The 23,516-nt window shown below is 30.5% G+C and overlaps 1 protein-coding gene across 1 annotated transcript in view; it reads right to left on the bottom strand.

The window, feature by feature from the left end:
- LOC107441250 (collagen alpha-2(IV) chain) overlaps positions 1–23,516 on the bottom strand; it is a 73,262-nt gene that overhangs the window by 5,016 nt on the left and 44,730 nt on the right. Inside the window, exons 22-38 of the mRNA XM_071179644.1 lie at positions 23,031–23,208; positions 21,192–21,383; positions 19,697–19,804; positions 19,166–19,279; positions 17,493–17,654; positions 17,068–17,238; positions 14,981–15,259; positions 13,295–13,470; positions 8,662–8,890; positions 7,455–7,562; positions 7,249–7,320; positions 6,027–6,149; positions 5,039–5,281; positions 4,168–4,302; positions 2,891–3,025; positions 1,869–2,024; positions 620–928 (exon numbers count right to left, since the gene is read on the bottom strand). Of these exons, the coding sequence (XP_071035745.1) occupies positions 620–928; positions 1,869–2,024; positions 2,891–3,025; positions 4,168–4,302; positions 5,039–5,281; positions 6,027–6,149; positions 7,249–7,320; positions 7,455–7,562; positions 8,662–8,890; positions 13,295–13,470; positions 14,981–15,259; positions 17,068–17,238; positions 17,493–17,654; positions 19,166–19,279; positions 19,697–19,804; positions 21,192–21,383; positions 23,031–23,208 (2,890 nt within the window). The remainder of the gene's footprint in view (positions 1–619; positions 929–1,868; positions 2,025–2,890; positions 3,026–4,167; positions 4,303–5,038; positions 5,282–6,026; positions 6,150–7,248; positions 7,321–7,454; positions 7,563–8,661; positions 8,891–13,294; positions 13,471–14,980; positions 15,260–17,067; positions 17,239–17,492; positions 17,655–19,165; positions 19,280–19,696; positions 19,805–21,191; positions 21,384–23,030; positions 23,209–23,516) is intronic.

Genomic DNA, 23,516 nt, shown 5'->3' with positions numbered 1-23,516 from the left:
ATGTTCTTATCTGAAACTATTCATTAGTAATCTAAAGTAGCATTTTTGTGAGAAATTATTGAATTAGTTAAAACACTAATTCCCGACCCCTTCTTTTAAAAAAGGTGATTTTTATATCTCTACAAAGTGTTACGCAAGCGCAACGCAATCGATGGATTTTAATTGTTGTGTTTATTACTAATTGTCATTGTTACATACATAAATTTACAATCAAATGAAACTAATGGACTTTATTTAGCTATCGGCATTTTGCCGAAAGCTAATCCCCTTTTCTAATTCTTAGAGTTAAAATCCATATTTTTTTTTAAGCTTTTAAAATGAATCAACCATGTGTATCAAAATTTATAATTGCTTTTCATGAATTTTTTAAGGAAATAGGTAAAAAAAAGTACATCTCACTGTTCAGAAAATATAATCTTTTTGTATGTTTTTATAAAAATGAAAGTTTAATTCCAAGAGGCAATATTATACAATAGTTCAAGTAAGCAACAATATACGTGATTGTTAGTATCATTCAATATTATTGTTAATACGAAAATAAAAATAGTATACGTTAAAAAATCTAATCAATAAAAAAATCACTTCTAAAAAAATTATTTTCTTTGCACAGGTAGCTTACCTAAATCTTGATTGTGTGATTTTTCATTGCCTTCAATATACAGCAAACTGTAACCATCCCACATTTTTCTCATACCTCTTGGACATTGAGGTAAGTTGTAAGATTGACTATGCCTTACCACAAGCATTCCCATTAGCTTATCTCCTCCACCTTTTCCATTTAAACCTCTTGGTCCTGGCTCTCCTTTAGGTCCTGGTACACCTGGTGGTCCAGGAAGTCCATCAAAGCCCCTTTCCCCTTTTGATCCATCTGGACCTGGTAAGCCCGGAAGTCCTGAAGGACCATTTGGACCAGGATTGCCTTTTAATCCTTTATCAAACAAGAGAGAGAAATGCTTGAGTATTAAAAGCACGAGTAACACAATCATTAGAGCTTCTGAATAATATAGTTATTTTAAGACGCATCGCATTTTAAATCATAGTCGAAAAGAAATAATTAATGCTCTATATAAAGATGCACACAAGATAATATTTATAGATTAAATTAAGAAAATTAGATTAAAGCTGGGCTTGATGAGTCCAACGTGTATGCGACAACAGCTGAGTTTTAACTAACATATCTATAAAGTTTCAGCTTGATTAATAATTAGCTCTATGGCGGTTTCATGAATGAACAAACTTATGAGAATCTATCTAACCTGTACAGCATTTCTGTCTCTCTATTTACAATAAACTGCATTCGTTAGCGAAGAACACTGATCGAAATATATTTTATGCGCATTGCCACTATATAGATAAGATTTCAGATCATCCCAAGCGAATTTTTTTCTTTTTTTACTTTTGCTACCATCCTTAGCATTTGAAACCATTTACTTTTTCCATCTTTACTATTTTCCTTACTATCTTTATTTTATTATTTATCTTTATATAACTTCAGTGCAGTTAAAAATGTTATTTGTAGTTTTTATCTATAATAATTTAATTGTTATTTGCTATACACATGTGACTAAATGCATATGAGCATTGTCCAGTTAAATAAATAAGACGAAATCAAGCATGACATTACCATTTGCAACCATTTATTTTTTCCATCTGTACTATTTTCCTTATTATCTTTTACTATTTTATCTTTATATAATTTCAGTACAGTTAAAAAAATTTGTTTATAGTTTTTATCTATAATATTTTAACAGTTATTTGCAATACACATATGATTAAAAACGATAGAGCATTATCCAGTTAAGCAAATGAGACGAAATCAAGCATGACCAATAAAATATGTAACCATTGATTAATTTGTGTATACTAACCCGGGAATCCTGGACTTCCAGGATATCCTTTAAGACCAGGCAGTCCTGGATCTCCTGGTATTCCAGGCAATCCTGGTTCTCCTTTTTCACCCCTCAGCAAGTTAGGAGGTGGAACATTTCCCTTTTCTCCTTTCATACCTGCGAATCCTGGTGGACCTGAAACAAATTATAGATTTTCTTTGAATGAAGAATTTCTTATTTTAATTCAACATTATTTGATAAATTAGTTAAAAATGTGACTATTTCCTTAGTCGATAGGAAATTACAAATAATAAGCTAGGTAATAAATCAATATTCTTATTTGCTACATCATTTCCTACATTTTCATTTCTCATTCGTATCCATTTATGGTTTTTAAAATTTCTAGTAAATTTAACTTTCTATAACAGTTAAAAACTAATATAAATAGCACAAGTGTATATATTAACAACGCACGCAGAAATATATCTTTATATATATATAGCACAATGAAGAAAAAAAGGATAAAAGAAAAGAGAGAAAAGCGAAGAAAATTAAAAAATTAAAAAGTTTTATTTACTGTTCTTAAGATGCAAGTATATGGAACTCATAAAATAAGTTAAAAATATCGAGAAAACATGGAAAATAATAAAGACTAATGAAAAGAGAAGAAGAAAAAAAATATTGAAATAAAATATTTTCGAAAATATCTTTAAATAGATTTATTTACTTAAAAAATATTATTAAAAAGTCAGAAAGCAAAATATTAAAAAAATATAATCTCTTCATCAGCTCACCCGATTATATCTGAAAAAAAGAGTGCTTTCTAATATTGTATCAAAGCAAAATATATCAATATAGCCAAAGCAAAATATATCAATACAGTAGGGTGAGGAGCTCTCAAGAAATTGAAACGAAAATAGAACACAAGAAGTCAAAAATATATACAAAATAAAACATATCAAGCAAAAAACAGAAAATTAAATACAAAGAAATGTAAATGTTTACTCTATGTTTTGTTCTGTATGTTATATTTGTCACTCCTTTTGTTCAAATTTTCTTACCTCTTGGTCCTTCTGAACCTGGAAAGCCATCTATTCCTCTTTCTCCTTTGACTCCAGGAAAGCCAGGTAATCCCGGCAGTCCTGGTTCTCCTGATTCTCCCTTATAACCTGGGGGGCCTGGAACTCCAGTAAGTCCTAAAAATTAAGTTATTTAGTTATTAATAATTGCTATCACCAAATAAAAATTCATGAAGCCTGTATTTTCATATTAACTCGAAGAACTAGGAACATTTTAATCAAACCATTATTAGAAATGTTACATTCAAATACTATGAGAAATGATACTAAAAGTTTGTCGAAATTCTTGTTCATGAAAACATATTTTTAAAAATTAGAATATAACAAGTTCTAGTTAAAATTTGAATGATCCAAACATTATAGTTAAGTAGACAATAAAATATATGTTAAGTAGACAATATAATATAGTTAAGTAGACAATATAATATAAGTTAAGTAGACAATATAATATAAGTTAAGTAGACAATATAATATAAGTTAAGAGCTTATTTAAATTAACAATGTAATTTAAGTNCAAGAGCTATAACACATCTGCAGCAGAACTGGATATGAAGACAAAATTGCAGGACAGGAACACTTTAATTGTCCACTAATCTTCAGATTTCCTGCTACGTTTTAAAAAACTTTATTTGTGAAAACCTTCAGCGTGGCGGACAGCTGGCCGCCTTAGGCGGCTAGTATATATATATATACGTTTATATATATATATATAGCACAATGAAGACAAAAAGGATAAAAGAAAAGAGAGAGAAGCGAAGAAAATTAAGAAATTTATAAGCTTTATTTACTGTGCTTAAGATACAAGTATATGGAACTCGTAAAATAAGTTAAAAATATCGAGAAAACATGGAAAATAATAAAGACTAATGAAAAGAGAAGAAAAAAAATTATTGAAATAAAATATTTTTAAATAGATTTATTTACTTAAAAAAGTATTATTAAATAGCCAGAAAGCAAAATATTGAAAAGATATAATCTCCTCATCAGCTCACCCGATTATATCCGAAAAAAGGAGTGCTTTCTAATATTGTATCAATATAGCCAAAGCAAAATATATCAATACAGTAGAGTGAGGATCTCTCAAGAAATTAAAACGAAAATAGAACACATAAAGTCAAAAATATATGCGAAATAAAACATATCAAGCAAAAAAACAGAAAATAAAATGCAAAGAAATGTAAATGATTACTCTATATTTTGTTCTGTATTTTCTTTGCATTTAGTTATATTTGTCACTCCTTTTGTGCAAATTTTCTTACCTCTTGGTCCTTCTGAACCTGGAAAGCCATCTATTCCTCTCTCTCCTTTGACTCCAGGAAAGCCAGGTAATCCCGGCAGTCCTGGTTCTCCTGATTCTCCCTTATAACCAGGGGGGCCTGGAACTCCAGTAAGTCCTAAAAATTACGCCATTTAGTTAGAAATAATTACTATCACCAAATAAAAATTCACGAAGCCTGTATTTTTATATTAAATCGAGGAACTAAGAAAATTTTAATCAAACCATTATTAGAAATGTTTACATTCAAGTAAGAGAAATGATACTAAACGTTTGTCGAAATTCTTGTTCATGGAAAAATATTTTTAAAAATTAGAGTATAACAAGTTCTAGCTAAAATTTAAATATTCCAAACATTATAGCTAAGTAGACAATAAAATATAAGTTAAGAACTTATTTAAATTAACAATGCAATTTAAGTTAACTAGAATATTTTTATAGAAATATTCTAGTTAAGTTTATTCTAGTATCTAAGTTTGTATGTTTTTTCAATTTTCGAATTTCAAGATCTAACGAAATCCTTTTAAATTTTTTGTTTCAGTATGCAAAAAAAAAAAANCCCCCCCCAAAAAAAAAAAAAAAAAAAAAAAAAAAAAGATTAAAAAAAATAGATTTTTTGAAGACACCTTTATAAGGCACAGAAAATTTTAAATTTCTATTAATTTAAAAATTATAGAAAGAAACTTTTAATATCTATTGACACTAGTTTTCCTAAGCCATTTAAGATATATGAAAACACTTTTTATTGTAATAATGCATTTTAACGTCAGAGTATTAACGAAAATAAAATGTGGCAATATAAGAAGAAAACTGCTGGCTCATAATCTGGAATTGAAATATATCGTGACTCAAACCTGGTGGTCCTTGATCTCCTACTGGCCCTGGTACAGCTGGTAAACCAGGAAAGCCTTGATCCCCCTTAAGTCCTGGAAATCCTGACAAACCCTGTTCTCCTTTTATCCCTGGTGATCCATCCAATCCATTCCTTCCAGGTACGCCAGGAAAGCCTGCGTTTCCTTTTTCTCCAAATAACCCTGGTAATCCTGAGGAGCCTGGTGTTCCTGGTTCTCCTGGTAATCCTGGCAGCCCAGGTACTCCTATAATATTTAATTAAACGTTCGTTCAACTTAAAGCATTATTATACTAATACTTTCTAAATTTAAGACTAATATAATTTAAGCATTTAAATGAAAATTAAAATATACCATTCACGCTCATGGCAAAGCACTTGGTATGCTTTATAGAACATCAAAATCAGAAATTGATTTTTTTTGTGAATGTTTTTTATTTGTTTTTCGAAAGTAGGAAAGTTTTAAAAAGAAGATAACCATGGTTTTAAATTGATCAGTTTACATCTTTTTGCCTAAACTTTATAGGAAATTAAATTTCAATTAAAGAATTTTTAGTTATAATATACCAATGTATTTTTTTATAACTGAAACAACGATATTAATTTCCTCCAAGTTCCCATAAGAAATCAGTATCTCAGGAGATACTGAATTGAAGATTGATCGTTTTCTGGTTCAGAGGAAAATTAAATCTGTGGATGAATGAATAGAATATGAATGGGTCTTCCCTGTAAAAGGGATTGTGACGTGTGTGTGCCTGAAGTTATATTCTTGGCCATAGATGGCGCCACTGAAAAACAAGAAACGCACCCTCTGTCTTAAAAATTCACTTGGTTTCCCATAGCAGGCTTACTGTATTGGCAAGTGGCATAAATAACAACAACGACAACAATATTAATTAAAAATCATACTCAAACTTCAATTATAAAAAAATTGAATTCTGATATTTGATCAATTTTAACTAATGTTTTGAACGAGAAACTGATGTACAAACCTTTTGGACCAGGAATACCTGGTAGACCTTCAAGTCCAGGTCGCCCAGAAAGACCCTTTTCCCCTTTCATTCCAAACCCAGGAATGCCAGGAAGGCCTCTCCCTCCTTTAATTCCAGGAATGCCTGAAAAGAAAATAATGCAAAAATATTATGCATAATATTCAATGCTTCATTAACTTCAAGTATTTATCCTATCGAAATCCATGTAACGATTTTTACAGAAATTAAAATGATTCTTAACAACTATGCGGACTCGAAAATCGTATAATCCTACAATCCTGCCATGATGAATAGGCTTTCCCGGGTATAAAATTTTGACAAAAATCTGTAATATGCTAGATTGGACAAAGAAATGGTATGAATGGGAAGGGAAATGAAATCGGCTATATTTGATGCACATAATTGAGATACGTAAGTACAGAATTTATTTAACAAATCCAAATGTACCTCAAGCACTGTGTGTAAGAACTAAAAGTTTATAACGATATGCGATCAACTATAAATTATTTCATAAACAAATTTATAGTATCGTATTAAAGTAACATATTGAAAGGTATTTGCCGTTAGCTTCTATTTTTAACATAATTTTTATAATATTAATTCTTTGTTCATAGTAATGCTGTGTATTTTACCCCACCATTAGTAATTCTAATTTTTACTTAAAAGTGTTGATGTGGATATAGTGTTGCTAATGTCATTTTTTTCTGATCGATTAATAATAATAGGTACATTCATTTGTCATTACCATGCAATCTAAAATTATGTTTGAAAAGTGCATGCTTAAAACTAATTTGTAGACTAACATTTCCGACGGGACATGCAAAAATTTCAAGATTTTTCGAGCCCTTGTACTTTTTCTAGTTATTATCGTACAGGGTTTTAAATTAAATGAAATATACACATATATACACTGATTGCCATAAAAAGTCGTGCACTAGTAAAAGTTGTCAGCCTAAAAAAAAGTCGGAATTTCGCATACGTAAGTAAAAGTCCAAGGACAGTCCAAGTTTGTGTGGCTTTTTAATATCTTCACAGCTATAATGCTATTTACCCATTCCTAACATTTTTGCTCTAGAAAACTTCAATGTGAACTATTAAAACAATGAAATTAAAGTGTGGAAAAAAAACATAATTTGAAATAGCTTTATTTTCTAAAAGTTAATAGCCTATAGCCATTGAATGACATTTCATAATTTGTATATATATATAGAAACAGCATTACCTGGGAAGCCTGGTTGTCCTTGAAGTCCTGGTGTTCCATCTAATCCAAGGAATCCTCTTATGCCCTTTAACCCTATAAGAATATAATAACAATTTTACTCACCCTTCATACAATTTACCTGATTTCTGATGGATTTGAAATAACTAAACCATCAGCCAATACAAAACATTTAACGCATATTACATTTAACGCATAACAAACATTACCTGGTAAACCAGGAGCTCCATCTAAGCCTCTATCTCCTTTAGATCCTGGAAAACCAGGTAGTCCAGGTAAACCAGGTTCTCCTTTTTCACCAGGGAAAGCTCTTTCACCTAAAAATAAATTAAAATAGAATAAAACTCTAAATGCTTTATATGTAGCATTAAATTTTTATTTACATTAACGACAAGAAGATGAGGCTTTTCCCACAACATCCCGTGGCAGGCCAGGGGATCATAGCGGTTAAGGCTCAACAATTTCATGAGCAGCATGATTTTTACAATGTGCTCAGCAAGCAAAACATACAAACTGGTATTAATCATTCTACAGCTGAGTAAGATTCGAGCCGCCAATGAGGATCGAGCCCCAGTCCTTCACAACGATAGCCCAGTGTCTTCAATGAATTTTATATTTATGAAATTCCTAATGTATATTTCAAAACTTTCCCCATTTATTAGATGTTGAATACTATTTTTAGAATCAGAGAGGAACTTAGAAGCAGCACTAAAAATCTCTAAAAAATTAACGTATTTCATAAATTCAAATAATATTCTGTTTTTGGAAGATCGATTAACCATAAAATTTTAATACTTAGTTCAACCAATTAATATTTGAGCGAAATAATTTCTTGAACACCTAACTAGTTTAAGCGCAACTGATTTACATCCAACACGCAATAATTTCTTTAACTCCTAACTAATTTAAACGCGTTTTAAACGTTGATCACTCAATTGGTTCTTTAAAAAAATAAAGAGGTTAGCTTCATACTTAAAGAACAACGTAAGATATCAAACAATTTAAAATATCAGGAGGAAATAAGCAGCTACTTTTGTTAGAAATGCAAGTAGAGCAATCATTAATGTCAAAAAACGGAATAAATAGTTTTGAACATAATTGTAATTGTTCTGAAAAGAAGCAGAAAGCAACAAAAAACACATTATGTTCTTATTGTTGGGGAAAGATTTAGTTGATTTCTGTAACTGGACACTAATGTGAAGCTTAATTTTAAAGTTCAGCAATTTCACATTATTTTTTACATCAAATTATAACGCGTCGAAATCATAAATGGCGCAGTGTATTCTCTAAACTAATAAGATAATGGAAAATATCAATAATGAGGCAGGAAAGAGAAGTGAAAGCAAGCTATACAAATGCAAAAAATTATAACAATGAAATTAAAAAAAGGAAAGAAAACGGAAAATCTGTGATTACCTGGTAAACCTGGAAAACCAGCAAGGCCTTTGTCTCCTGGAAGTCCTGGTGATCCAGCTGGTCCTACACCCCCAGGATATCCTCTATCTCCACTCAATCCAGGTAACCCTGGTAGACCAGATGGTCCTCTGCCTCCTTTAACCCCCGGAAATCCAGGTAATCCACTGTCTCCTTTCAGACNTGTAGAAAGAAAAAAAATAAAAAAATGTTTTAATAAGCAATATTTTTTCTATGTTTGCTTTTTTAAAGCTCATCCACGTTGTTGAAAGTAAATCTATGAAAGCAGAAACGCATTCCACAGACTACTGTTTTCTATAACTTTAGTCCTCTCTCCCCCTTCCTTTGTTGAACCTTCCGTGTTGAGTTTTTTCCTGTAAACTGTACAAGCAAATTACAGCCTTGTGATCTCGGCATTATTCGATCATTTAAGGTTTTTTACAGAAAGCAACTTGTCCGGAAAGCTGTAGCTGAACTAAAGTACGTAAACCTAAATGACGCCTGAAAACTAAAGTTAATGTTCTGGAGGCTATGCATTTTATTTCTGCTGCTTGGAGAAGCGTTACACAAAAGTGCATTTCCGACTGTTTTGAAGAAAGCGGAATCGTAGCTTCTAATGAACCGTTAACAGATGCCGGATTAGATAGACTAGACTCGGAGAATGACAATAAAACAGTTAGCTATGACTTCGACGAGTACATCCGAGAAAACTTAGCAACATGCGAAGCTGAGAGAACCACTGCTCCATCCGTGGACGATGTTATGGACTTTTCATCCGCCGATGAAGATGAGCAAGAAGAAACAGAAGCACAGCCCATTCCTTCTTTCAACACAGCATTGAGAAGTTTGCTAATAGTGAAAGACTATTTTCTATCATACAGAGACCAAGAAAAAAAATTGCAAAAGATTTCAGTCCTGGAAGATGAGGCATTTACTTTGAACTCAATGTCTAAAAAACAATCTACTATTACGCACTATTTTGCACCTAAATTACATGATTCTTAACAAAAATTGTAAAAGTGACATTGAACTGGTATGTTTTTTTCTTTAAATACTAATATTCTTTTCGTAAAATATAGATTTTAATAGTACCTTTTGAAAGAGTCATCTTTACTACCTTTAGTTTGTTTTATTTTTCCATTATTATTATATGATTTTTTGCTATCTAATTATTTCCCGTATTTTACGTTTTCCCGGATTATACGTTTTTTTTACCCAGTCCCCTGAGAAACGTAAAATCGGGGTTTCACTGTAATAATAATAATGAAATAAATTTAAAAAATTGTGTATTTATTTCTATCGTTATGTACTAAAATCGTAAGTAGATGCTTTATTATACATATATTTTTACATAATCATTTTATTTTTATTTATCCTAAGTGGCCAATTTATATACAAAAGAATTTATATAAATTGGCCACCATGGTATGCTTCATTTTTTTGCCTCATACACATATGGAGAATCGCAAAGAAAAAATTTGTAGTTTTAAATAGTAATGTATTTATATAAATAAAGCAAAATGTTTGTATGCATGCACAGTGCGCAGAAAAAAACGGGCCACATAACATTTGATATAATAATCAAATCTTCAAGTTCGAGGACTCTATCTTAATGGTTTAAGGGGGTAACTACAAATACGCTAATTAAGAAGTACAGACGATATCTTAAGTTACGAAGTAAGACCCAACAACGTAAACTTTCTCTAAATAAGCTTAACTTATTTACAACTGATTCGGATTTCTGACCCCGAAAAAATAAGGGGTAACGGCAGTTTGGGAAAAGTGGTACCGATAGTTTGATCAGGAGAGCAGTAAGAAATTTTGATCCTTTAATGTTAATTTTACTTTTTGCGTATTTCGCTATATATCGAGAACTTTTTAAGTGAATCAAAAAAATGTTGCAGACAAATGTAAAATTTATTTATCCAAAGATAATTCCATGCAAAACTAACTCTTCGTAAATATTTATTATTTTTATTATTTTATATATTACTGGTAGAAAAAATTTTGAATTGTAAAGTATAAAATTTTTTACTTCATTTTAAATAATGAAATGTTGCACAGCAAAACACAAAATTCGAGTGAAATCAGTCGAATAGTTCCTGAGAAATCAAATTGTGAGAAAGTCGCGCATTTGAAATTCGAATTGTTGGAACTATTTAGCCGATTTCGCTCAAATTTTGTATTCCGCCATGCAAAATTGCACTTTTTAAAATTATGTCAAAACCTTATGCTTTACAATTCAAAATTTTTTCGACTATTTTTATAAATACAATAATAAAATAATAAATAACTATCGAAAATTCTTCATTGAGTTGATTTATTTTTGGACAAACGAATTTTATAATTGTGTTCAAAAGTTTTTTATTTAGCAGGAAAATTTCTCGAGATATAGCGAAATACGCAAATAGTAAAATTAGCATTAAGGGGTCCAAACTTTTGATCGCTCTCCTTACCAAACTATGGGGGCCATATTTCCCAGATTGCGGCTACCCCCTTCATTTTGGGGGTCAAAAATTCGTATCCATCAAGAAAAGGGTATGTTTATTCAGAGAAAGAATTTTTTTGAGTCTAATTTCGTAATTTAAAATATCGTCTCCCCTTGTTAATTAGTATATTTGAGGTTAACCCTTCGAAACATTAAGATCGAGTCCTAGAACGTGAAGATCCGATCATTAGATCAAAAGTTATTTCGGGTGGTCTTTTTTTTTTTCATTTTACGCATTGTATATATATGTATTTTTGTACCCTATATGAATCCGTAATTCGGAATCAGTCCGCAGCTGTTTCGTTGTACATACGTTCGAAGATATGGCTGACCTAACTGTCTCTTTGAAATTCTTTCCGACTGCCTGTATACGGGCTATATCCCCCCCCCCCAAAAAAAAAAGAATTTTCCAAAGGTTTTGAGAAAAATTCTATAATATAAGTGATTTGCTAGCTTGCAGCTCTAATAAATCAAAAATTTGTCTTATTGCAAGTTTAATGATTTTTTTATCTTTGGTTTCCTATGTTAGGTTATCAAAGGTGAAATCAACGTTAACAATTTCGCAAAGAATGATGATGACGTCATCGAATTTGCATTTTAAAATGTATATGAAACCATTTGTTTCTTATATTATTACTTACGTTTTTAGAGCATATCTAGACTAAATTAAATAATGGAGATTCAACAAAACTTAATAAAACAAAATCGAAGTTATCTATTAAGGTCCTTGAAAATTTTGGTAAATTAATAACACTGGCTTGATGTTATACGTACAACTTATTTTTTTTTCTCTTATGAGTGGGACTTCTAACTCTTTTAGTCAATTTAATAGTATAAAGCCACACCGGAACCTAAAACAAATAACAAAGGAAAAAAGTTTGTGTGTTAGGTTCCGTTAAAATCTTTTGTTGGTTGTATTAGAATACTTATCCGTTTCAGAGCGCGTAAAAAGAACAAATTGCAACAGTCCCTATACTAGCCACCTATATTGGTGTAATAGGTCCTAATTTCCATGGCACAATACCGGTAGTAATAAATATCACATTTAATTAAGCATCACTGGCGTAAATAATGGTTTGGCAATTTTTTTACGGACTTAGAAATAAATGCCGATATTCGCTCTCTAAAAATGATTGTAAAAATATTAGCGTCGTTACTAATTATTTTCAAGAATTACATTCAATTAATTTTGGCAATAAGTACAAATTGAAATAAAAAAGATTAGTATTGTACTCAAAAGTTTAATTAATGTAGAGCAGAACTGATACTTATTAGTAAATAAGAACAGTATAATATTGACGTATAAAAATCTGAGCTAAAGATTCTTTATTAATTTTGACAATAGGTACAAATTGAAATAAAAAAGATTAGTTTTGCATTAAAAAGCTAAATTAATGAAGATCAGAAATAGAACTTTTATGTATGTGAGAACCGTATAAAATTGTCGTATTAATATTGGCCCAAATTATGCTTAATTAATTTTAGTAATAGGTACTAATTGAAAAAAAAGTTTAGTACTTAAAAGAGGGGGTGCCATCCCCTCTGCGGAGGATCAAAATTGTGATGGCATGTCTTTGGATCATCCTCAGGGATGTTTCTCAGAGCGTCGCCAATAGCCCATTGTGCAGCTCTAGCGCGACGTAAAAAAACTGCAACAACAACTTCTAAAGTGAAAGACGCTGACTTCTTAGCATTATTCTGAATTTCTTATTACTCACTAGCGGAATACCCCGTTCTTTGTACGGGTAAGAAAAAGTAATTAAGCAATAAACCGTTCTCAATCAACTCTAGTAAATCATGCGCAAAACTGAAATAAATGTACCAACACGATTAATGAAACTAATGTAATTAAAAATTGTTTTTTAGTTTTAATTTGTTGCCCGGAAACTTTACTTATTATAGTAAGCAAAAAATAATTTTAACTCTAAAAGAAGATAATAAAAAAAGTCGAGCACTTTAGCACATCGTCGAGCTCATCGTCGGTACCTTCGTAGACTGATCCAAGTGGCCACCTACCCGCACACTGAAAGCAGCCAGTGATGCTTGACTTCGGTGTTCTACTGGGAACTGTTTCTTAACGATCCACTGCGGGACAATAAATAATGGAACACATGATCCAAAATATTTGCAAAAAATACTTAAACTTACTCTATTTCCTTTTAAACCTGGGAATCCTGGTAAACCTTCAAACCCTTTAGATCCTGGCAAACCTGGTAAACCAGATGGGCCTTCGGGACCTCTTTCTCCAGTTGGACCTGGGGGTCCGGGAATACCAAATCCTGGTATTCCGTCGTCGCCTTTTAAACCAGGGAAGCCATCAAGTCCTAACATATGGTGTTAAACATTATCATAATTGAAGCAAAATGTAAACACATTTATTTGGTACAGTTGTAAGCATAACATTTGTTTAAGGACGCAATTAAAAATTTACAATATTTTATGCAATTTTCTAAATAAAAAGGTTATTTACGCATTTTGTTAATTACTGAATCAATTTCATTTAACCAGGATTATTTCGACTTCTAATTTCAAAATGATTTCCATGAAATGATTTCTTTACTATTATTTATAGATAAAGGTATAATGTATAGTTACATAGCAATCGTGACAAAATACAAATTTTGTGATTTTAAAATTTAACCCATATGTCTTTAAAAGCTGCTATCATATTGATTTCAAAAATGTACTTATTATTTAGCCATCCTGAAAATATAACTGTATACATGAGAAAGTTGCACTTCTATTCGGTTATTGATTTTGGCGCTAAACTTGACGATTTCACAATTTTGAACAAAACTATTGTAATTATAACCTTCCCTAGTACTTATACTTAGGCGTAGAAATTATAATAATAAAACGCTGAGCCCCTATGGCTCTATTAATAGAGCGTACGTCTTCCGATGAGGTGAACTGAGTTCGAATCCCAGCGATGACTGACTGATACGAATCCGCATCCGGCTTGTACCAGCCACAGGACTGACGTGAAATATCCTCAGTGGTAGACGGATCATTAGTTAGAGTCCCTTTGCCGTCAGGCTAACCATGGGAGGTTCTCGCGGTCTACCTCTCTCTGTAACACAAATGAGGGTTAGTTCCATCAAAAAGTTCTCCACGAGGTTAAATTTCTCCCAATGCTTGATCCAGGAGCTCTCTTGTATTCTGGATTGGGTTCAAAATTACAATGCTACTTTATTGAACATTAGTAGTCGTGAACCCAAAAATTAAGTCGGCTGTAAAACGACAGTTATTGAATAAAAATAAATAAAATAATAAAATGCTAAATAAATATAGGAAAAATAAATTCCATCGGCCAAAGGAAGAAAACTGGACTCCTTTAATGAACCAAAAAGTTTCGATGAATAAGATGATAGCTAATTAGTTTTTTTTTTAAATAAAGAATAACCTTAATACGAAGAATTAAAATGGCTTAAAAAATAATATGAGCCTGAGTGATTCAAAAGTGAAAGAATAATTAAAAAAAAATTTTCAGATCGATTTCTAAAATTTCGAGATTTTTGATATATGTACACTCCTCAAAAAAAAAAGAAAAAAGAACGTCCTGAATAACTTTTGTTCTAAGAATTGAATTTTCACAAACTAGGAACAAATATTAATGGTTTGGGGGGACAAACTATAAATTATATTAACCATAACCATAATAATTCTATAGTATCGATGAAATTTACGTAGAGGACAATTTACAAGTAACTATTTAAAAAAATTATTTCTTAAAATAAATAATATAAATAGCTAACAATATATCTACAATTTTAAAACGTTTTATAAAGCACAGACAAAAGCATCAGTGGAATTTAAGGAACTTAGAATACGAACCTTCAGGGCCTGGTAAACCTGGTGATCCTCTTAAGCCAGGCAGTCCTCTGTCTCCTTTATCACCTTTGGCGGCTATTCCACCAGGTTCACCTTTTGTACCAGGAAATCCCGGAAGACCAACGTTTCCTTTAACCCCGGGTATTCCTTGTTGACCGTCTTTACCAGGAAAACCAGGGAATCCCTTGTCACCTTTTAATCCTTGAAAGCCAGGCAAGCCTTCTAAACCTGCAGGTCCTGGATTGCCAGGTAGACCATCAAAACCTCTTTCTCCCTTTATACCTGCCGTAGAGTAGCAATTTCTTTCAGTAATACGTCACATTGCATTTCAATTTCATAAAAAAATGTATTGCTCATCAATTATAGTAGTTTATAAATTTGAAATGTAAAGCCAATGTACATATTTTTTTTCTCTTTTTTTTTTGGAAAGTCAAATTGTTTTTGCAACTTCAGTTTTGCTTGCATCAACTTTTTGGGGTGTTTTTTTCACATTTACAATATGAAATATTTTTTCAGTATAAAAATCTTTGTTTAATGAAGACAAAAGCTATAATCAAATCAAAAACAAACTTAATAACAGAATGCATAAATTAAAGCATGCTTAGTAACAGAACACTTTAATCAAAATAAAGTATTAATTGTTACCGATAACGCTAAAACTATGACAAAAATTCCCAAGACTTACAATACCGTTATCTTTAAAGTAAAAATAAGGCAGAAATTGTTTATCACAAACATTATAATCAAAAAGTTCTATGAATTACAGAAAAATCCTTCTTCTAATCAATAAAGCAATTTGAAAGGCATATAATCTTTTTGGAGAAGCAGACCAAGGAGTTTACATCTTAATTTCTTCCTAAATTATTTAAACTTTTATTAACTAATTCGTAAAACAGAAACAGATTTTTCTTCATAAGAAAGATATTTCTCGGTAAAGAATCTGTTTCCGAAAATATTTATGATCAAATAGTTTGCTATCAATACTCGATTTATGCAAAATCATTTTACATTAATTTATGTGATAAATAAATAATTTTTTTTCTGATTCTATAAGTGGCAGTAATTTATTTCTTGATCACTAATGATATAATATTTAAAATTATTTTAAACTATTACATTTCAAAATTTTTTAAAATTATTACTTTTTAGATTCTCCAAAATTTAATGTAACAGAAACATCACGTTTAAATTCAATGATTTATAAAAAAAATTATTGCATGATCCTTTTTTTAAATATAATATTAAAATTTCAAGGCTTATCATAATAATTTACCTAATTATCCTGAATGTTTAATAAGATTAAAGATATTAAATCACAAAATATTACTGTCCGAAATCACCTAAGCATTTTTATTATATTCTCCAGAGCAGCGGTCCTCAAAAGGTGTTCTGTGGTACCCTAGGGTTCCGTGGAAAAATCATAGGGGTTCCAAGAATTGGGAGTTTTCACTCAGTAAATTGATCATTTAACATTTCGGGGATTTAAGGAAAATTCCAGTGAATAAAAATTGCGAAATTCACATAAAAAATAATCGAATAAATAACAATAAAATTATGAAAAGAATATGCCTCTATAAAAAAATAACATCAGTATTTTCCCTAGAATTTTTTTTCTCAAAACAAAATAACAAAATTTAACAATAAAGAAATATGCTAATCATAAGATTCAATTAGTAATGAATAAAAAAATACATATTTCACATTAAATATTATTAAATTGAAAATCTTTGCTTAATATATTCATATGCTGACAATGATTTATTAAATATTATTAAATCGGGATTTTGCCAAAAGAAAGTCAATCATTTAGAGTTCTTATAACGGAAAAAATTAGGAACCACTGCTTTAGAGCTATCTAATTTTTTAACCACATACAAGGGTTTTAAGTCATATTAATTTTTAAGAAATATTAATATTTTAGCAATATTGATTTTTAATCAAATTTTTTTAAAGAATTACAATTGCAATGCAAACTTTTGCTAACTTCAATTAATCATTGAAAACTTCAGATAAATTTAAAAAAAAAGTCGGCAGAGATCCACTATTAGAAAAAATTAAAAAATTATCATATATTTTAACTCTGGCAGTACCTGGAAAGCCTGGTAAACCTTCAAGACCATCTTTTCCCTGTCTACCCGGTAAACCAGGTGCTCCGTTGAAACCTGGCCGTCCTGGTGAGCCAGGAGTACCTGATAATCCTTTTATTCCGGGTAGACCAAAAGATCCTGGTGGGCCGACATCTCCAGCTTCACCCTTTGAACCTAAAAAACAAAACCAAAAGAATCATTCAAGCAAATTTACCTTAAACCAAGGTCTTAAAATATGATTTTGGTACCCATTAACCAAACAATAAAGGAGACAGTTATCTTCTGCATTGTTTAGCTTAATAAATTTTCAAGGTGCCAAAAACAGATTTTAAAAACTTGAAAATTAGCCCTGGTTTGCTTTGTTGTTAAACTGTATGGTAATTATGAAGGATGTAGGTATATAAAAGATATCAAATTTTATATTTTACCTTTAGGTCCATCAAATCCTGGTTCGCCACTCGGTCCTCGAGGACCAGGAAAGCCGACTAATGCTGAATCTCCTTTGTCACCTTTAGGACCATTAAATCCTGGTACTCCAGATATACCCCTATCTCCTTTTTCACCCGGATAACCAGGAAAACCTTTTTCTCCTAATAAAATACCAATTAATCAAATTATGAAATTTAAATTATTTAAACAAAGATTCTAAACTCCTTTTGACTAAATTACGCAAAAAATACCAGCTTCGTCATTATATTTTCGTTATTTGAAAATAAATCTTTTGCAATTTGAAGCTTATTTAAAATTGTATGTATGGCGAATAAAGACGTTTATTATTTAAAATGTCTATATTCGAGGAATTTATGTATCTTGCAAATTTAACTGCAAAAATTAATACTCTAATTCCAAGTTACGACACATTTGTTAAACAAATAAATATGCATCTCAATAAAGTTTACGAGGAAAACGATCATTTCATAAACAGATTTTTACCTTTTTAGAACAAATAAAATTAATTTGTTAATCATTTTTTGTCGGATTTATTCGAATTAAACAAATTTTTTATAAACACATTTACTATAGCTATGAATCTAAAATAAAGAAAATTTACGCAAGATTTTAATTAAATGGAAAATTGAACAATTTAGTGCTTGCAACAAAAAAGAAGACAGTTTGACAGATGAAAGTAAAAGGTTAGTAAAAATGCAACACTGCACAAGAGAACAACGCGTTTTCATTGTTGAACAATATTTTAAAAGTAAAGAAACTTTGACTGCTACAGTTCGTTAATTTCATGCAAAATATGGTCGAAATATTGATTTTAACTTCCTCAACTGTGAAATTAAAAAGCGTAAGAAGACTAGATAAATTAGGGACTTTTAACACTCTAGCCGTCTAATAAACTTGTGTTTCAACACGTGTATTGGGCAACACATGGTTTCAACAAGAGCATGAGACATTACCTGACCGTGTTTCTCTTGTTCGGTGATTAAAATATGCCTCCTGGATCATGTGATTTAGAATCATTGGATTTTTTTCTATAAGGTTATTTGAAGTCAAAGATCTATGTCAACAAGCTCACATCTTCTCGTGCATGAAATGTAGAGATTCAGCGCTGCATCAAATATTTAGCCGCATTTAGGCAAAATTGCAATGGAAAATTTCGATAGAAAATGCGCATGTGTCAGCAAAGCTGTAGAGCTCATTTGCCCAATGTGCTATTCCATAAATATCCCTATCCTCCTATCCTACGTGCTTTATGATTTTTAATACAAAAAGATCTGCAATTGAAAAAAAATCCTCTTTTCTTATTAATTCAAATCTTGCGCAACATTTGGGACAACCTTAAGCAAAAATTTTAAATACACGTGTTTACTATATGCATATACGTATATATACTTGTATTTTACTTTACTTTCATTTTAAGCAATGGAAGTTAATGAAATTTCATTTAACTAGCGAGAGCATCAGCCAATTGTTGTTGGAATTTACCTACAAAAAAGGCCACATATAAATGTAGAAAATTTTTATTTTTAATTATTTTCAAATTTTTTGAACATTTATTTTTTAGCATTTAATAAATAGTGTCTTCCAAAACGTGTTTAAGGTTAATGAAGTTAATGAGGTTTCCTTAAAAGCAGAGATTTTAAGCATATATTACCTATCAAACCTGGTGCGCCTTCTGGTCCTCGTTCTCCTTTGTCTCCTGGCCGGCCTGGAAAACCGGGTTGCCCTTTTCGGCCATCTCCAGCAATTCCCCTTTCACCCTTGTCTCCTAAATTATAAAAAATTTATAAGCATCATGAAAGATTTTGTTTGATTTCCGAAAAAATAAGAGTGAAATTGCAAATAAAAGCTTAGTGGAGATCTCTTTTAAAAAATTCGATTCATACATTTTTGCAAATTACATTAATTTATAACGTGAGCAATATTTAATTGCTAATTAAATATTATTTCATTTTGCATCATATTATTGAATTCATTTCAATAAAACTAAAGTGCACTTTTAAAAAACTATGATATCCCTTAAATAACTATTTTTTAACCAATCAATTTTATTTGAATAAATAAGATAATAAAATCGAGATTGGAAATTGAACCACTTTAAATATAATGTGTTGTATGGTGTGTTGAGACCTTCATCTAAAAGCTTTCAGTTTAAAATGAATACGGAAAGAGTTTCAAGATTTACCTTTCGCTCCAGGAAATCCAGGTAGACCGGGTTGACCTTGACGGCCTGGCTCTCCTTCAAATCCTGGTGGGCCTGGGTTTCCCTTGTCACCTCTTGGACCAGGCAAACCTGCAAATAAGGCACTTATGAATAAAAAAGTAAATATCAAACGTATTTGTCAGAGAAATTTATGAAACGTATTTGCAAAGGAAATATGCGTTTTATTTTATCATTCTAAAAGCAAATTCAGAAAAAAAGTTTGCTAACTTAAAAAAAGGAAAACTAAAACCAAAATCTATGAACACAAATCTTTTGAAAAGAAGTAGAAAAATAAATATTATGTTTGACAATTAAGAGGAATGCATGAAAATAATTAAATAATTTTGGAAAATAATTTCTGCTATAAAATTGAAATTTTTTAATTTTTTTAACTAAATGATGAGGTTTTCAAGTTTTTTGTGGTTTAGAAAGTTTTAATTTTTAATTTTTTTAGCTAAACCATATTCTTCTAGTATAGTCAACATTCCTTCAAACACTTTGTGTACATTAACAGATTCAGCAATTATAAATTTAAATAAGAAAACATCATTGAATTTATTTTACTAATTGAAGTTTTTTACACAAATAATTTTTTTCAAAATCTAACTTCTAGGCACAAATCTGGGTTATAAAATTACACTTAAATTATGAGTAAAACATTATGTTTGTTATAATATGCAATAAATATGATTAAATGTTACACATGTTTGTACAGCACTATCATTTTTAAATTGTAATGCTACGCACACCCACAGAAAATTTTTAAAAGAAATATATGATTCGGTGATACAGTTTTAAACACCCTTTTGCAGGTAGGATCAAAAGAAAAAAGTTTTTGAAAGATAAACATTTAACTGAAATACTTTATTTTCAGAGAAATTTTAAGCTATCTATTCAAATGATTTATTTACAAATAAAAACTAATCACACAAATGCTTTTTTCAGAAAGATTTGTATCATTAATACTTATTTAAATGTCATTGTTTAATATTTTAATACTTCCTGTTACGCGAAAAAGGCAACGGTGCGAATTTTTGGTATTCAGTAAACGTTTCTTTTGATGTTTTCTTTTCATGTCTTGTAAGTTACTTTTCTATGAATGGAACAACGAATCGCTATGATCAATAATAGTGGAAATTATAGTGATATATATAGCAGCGATTCAGCTGAAATTAGTTAAGTTGGTATGCTTTATTAGCTATGAATTCTGACTATTGATTTTTATAAGCTATTTATGCTTAAATGTATATAGTTTATATAGATTTTTCTTTTCTTGAAATAAACAATTTTTGATAAATTATCGACGGACATTATCTTGAGCTTTGTTTCTACAATTCCCAAATAAAAATAAGTTTTACTTAAAATTCATTTCATTTAAATTACATGAAAAATAAAATATTTTCAAAGGTATTTTTGATATCTGTTCACCAAATTTTCATTTTAGTTCAATATGTTATTAAATTTGATAAAAACTCACCTCGTGGACCAAGTGAACCAGATGAACCATCAAAACCACGCTCTCCTTTAAGTCCTGGTATACCTGGTCTTCCGTCTCTGCCATCTTCTCCAGGTCCTCCATCTACTCCATCGAAACCAGGTTCTCCATTTGGTCCTGGTGGGCCAGGAGGTCCGGGCTTTAACTGTATCCAAGTGGGAGGGGGGTCGGGTGCTAAAGAGAAATAATTTCCATATTAATTAATGATTTGGATTATAAGATATATTTTCGATATATTTATTCCATATGATATATTTTCATAAATTTTCAAGAATACTTTAGAGTTAATTGAAGAGCTGAGTGTATCAATGGTTTAAGTAACATTTTAAATAAGTGAGCAAATAAGATTAAAAGTTTACGCGTTGACAATAAAAAATAAAGGTAATGCCTTGCCTTTATTTCTTGCTCATAAGCTTTCAATGAATTCGATAAATCCCAAACACATGATGTGATGTGATATGATATGATATGATATGACATGATATGATATGATATGATATAATATAATATGATATAATATAATATGATATAATATAAATTTTTAAATGGGCTCAGAAGNTATGACTTTCCACACGCTAATGGGGAAAGCATGTGAAGTGTTGCCATAGGAAAAGAGTTCTGCTCTACGCCACCTGCAGCCCATTTCGATCGCCAATAAAAAATAAAGATAATGCCTTGCCTTTATTTCTTGCTCAAGAGCCTTCAATGAATTCAATAAATCCCAAACACTCATCTAAGCTATTTGCGCCAAGGCATTCTCATTCTCGTCATCACGTAATGAACGACGAGATAATATAATATGATATGATATAAAATATTAACATCATAATATAATATGATATGATATGATATGATATAACACGATGCAATGCGATGCAATACAACAAGACACATGCTGTAAATTGGGTAATTTCCATGGGAGTTGCAGTTTTTCAAACTACAGTAATTGTGACAAGAATTATGCATTTAAATAATAAAAATATATTAATATAACTATATTTTAATAGCTATTCACTAGTTACAAGAATCTTTTATTTCTTCAGTTGCAAGATTTTCTATAAATTTTAAGAGGATTTTTCAATGCACCACTGCATTATACATCGTTTTAAAGTAAGAAACATGTTCAATCTAAAATTAGTTTTGCTCCTAAAGCTACGGATTTTTATTAAATGACATTTTAAGTCTATTTTTTTGTCAAAATGTACACGTTTAAAAACTTGTTATATATAAAAGAGGGAAGTAGATAGCAGAGAAAAATAGTTAATGTCTAGGTAAGTTAGGATGCATTGTTAAAATTTAACTTGTATAGAAACCCATGCCAGGAGATGTCACTGTACGCAGCTAGGGGAGCTTCAATATTATGACCTGCTCAGAAGTACCTGAAAAAATGGTTCATAAGGTGGCAGTTCCCCTAGCGGCGTATGGTGACATTTCCAAGTATAGGTTTCTTCAAGTTTAATCCTGATGATGTGTCCTAACTCTCTTAGAAATTTGTCATAACATTTATGCAGTTGCCTGGTAACTTTTAGTCAAAGATGTCATTTAAAAAGAAAAAAACTGTAGCTTAGAGAGAGAAAGCGAGTGCAGATTTGAAATCAGTGATGCGGAAATATAAAAATCTAATGAAGAAAAATGCTTATAAAATTACTGGGGTGTTGCAAAAACATCGTACATGCTCCACAGTTTCAAAAAACATTAATTAAAATTATTTTATTTTAGATTAGTTTTTAATTCATTCAAATAATTAAATTCCTTATCGAATTAATTGTTCAGTTTAAAGAAAATTGCTAAAAATAATTTCATACGATCAGTCGTTTGTACCTGGTTCTCCTTTTAGACCTTGAGCACCAGGTCTTCCAGGTGTACCGGGAAATCCAGGTTCCCCTCTTTCTCCGGGGAAACCAGGTGGTCCATATCCACGGTCTCCTTTTGGTCCTCTAGAACCTGGAGATCCAGCCGGTCCCATTAATCCTGGTGGTCCAGGTGGACCTATAAGACCCTGAAAATATATCAAAAGATTCCTTTATATCATTTGGATACAAAAATTCTATTTAAACATATTATTTAAACATATTATCATGAATCTATTATACATATTACCGTTAATCTTAAATTCATATTTTTTAAGCATCTTCAGAAATGCTTCAAGAAATTCCATTCATATTAAAATAAAGTGTTTATACTTAATTTTAAAAAATACGCTAACAACAAACAAAATAAATACAAATAATTTTTTGAATGCAATTCAAAAATCAGATTAAAGTAATTAACGTTAACAAGAACAATTATCAATACCATATTTATTTT

This window comes from Parasteatoda tepidariorum, chromosome 4 (genome assembly GCF_043381705.1).
Source record: "Parasteatoda tepidariorum isolate YZ-2023 chromosome 4, CAS_Ptep_4.0, whole genome shotgun sequence".
Lineage (NCBI taxonomy): Eukaryota > Metazoa > Arthropoda > Arachnida > Araneae > Theridiidae > Parasteatoda > Parasteatoda tepidariorum.
The sequence above is the reverse complement of the archived record's forward strand: the minus strand, read 5'-3'. Positions and strand labels throughout refer to the sequence as shown.